Here is a 614-nt window from a genome sequence, read left to right on the forward strand (position 1 = left end):
CGTCCCCCCGCGCGCCCCCGCGCGCGCCGCACGCTGACGTCAGGCGCGTGTTGGCGCGCGGGCGGGCGGGCGGCGGCGGGGAAGCTCCCGGCTCTACGTACGTGTAGTGCTGCGGCTTCTCGGGCTGCGCCTGCAGCGCGCTGGCGGCGCTCGCCGGCCCGGCCGCGGCAGGGCCGCCCGCCACCGGGCCCTTGGACATGCCTCCCGCCTTCCGCCGCCGCCGCCGCCGCCGCCGAGGAGACCTTTATTATTCACTCTGCGCGGTCCGCACGGAGGGCGCCGCGCGCAGGCGCTGCCGCCGCCATTGCCGCCCCGGTGGCGCGCGGGGCGGGGTGGGACTTGTAGTCCCCCGGCCCGGGACGCGGCGGGCGGTGGCTTCCGGCCGGCGGGACTACAACTCCCAGAGGCGCCCCGCGGCGACGCGGCCTCCGCGCTTCCTGTCGCGCGGGGCGCGACGGGAGGTGTAGTGCGCGGGGCGGTGAGGGCGGCGCGCCGGGGCGCCCCCCGGTGGTGGGGCGGGATCGGGGCCGGGGGAGCCCCGAGCGCAGGGACGGCGCCGAGCCCCGGGGGGACACGGAGAAACGGGGGCACTGAGGGTGAGGAGCGAGCCCCTG

At 80.5% G+C, this 614-nt stretch overlaps 1 protein-coding gene across 5 annotated transcripts in view; it reads right to left on the reverse strand.

The window, feature by feature from the left end:
- UNK (unk zinc finger) overlaps nt 1-320 on the reverse strand; it is a 44,905-nt gene extending 44,585 nt beyond the window's left edge. For all 5 annotated transcript variants that reach the window (XM_041409130.1, XM_041409127.1, XM_041409129.1 and 2 more), the window contains exon 1: nt 102-320. In XM_041409130.1, coding sequence (XP_041265064.1) covers nt 102-199 — 98 coding nt within the window. In that variant the 5' untranslated portion in view covers nt 200-320. The remainder of the gene's footprint in view (nt 1-101) is intronic.
- Nucleotides 321-614: the final 294 nt, after the last annotated feature.

Source organism: Onychostruthus taczanowskii, unplaced genomic scaffold (genome assembly GCF_017590055.1).
Source record: "Onychostruthus taczanowskii isolate IOZ18803 unplaced genomic scaffold, ASM1759005v1 scaffold30, whole genome shotgun sequence".
Taxonomy (NCBI): domain Eukaryota; kingdom Metazoa; phylum Chordata; class Aves; order Passeriformes; family Passeridae; genus Onychostruthus; species Onychostruthus taczanowskii.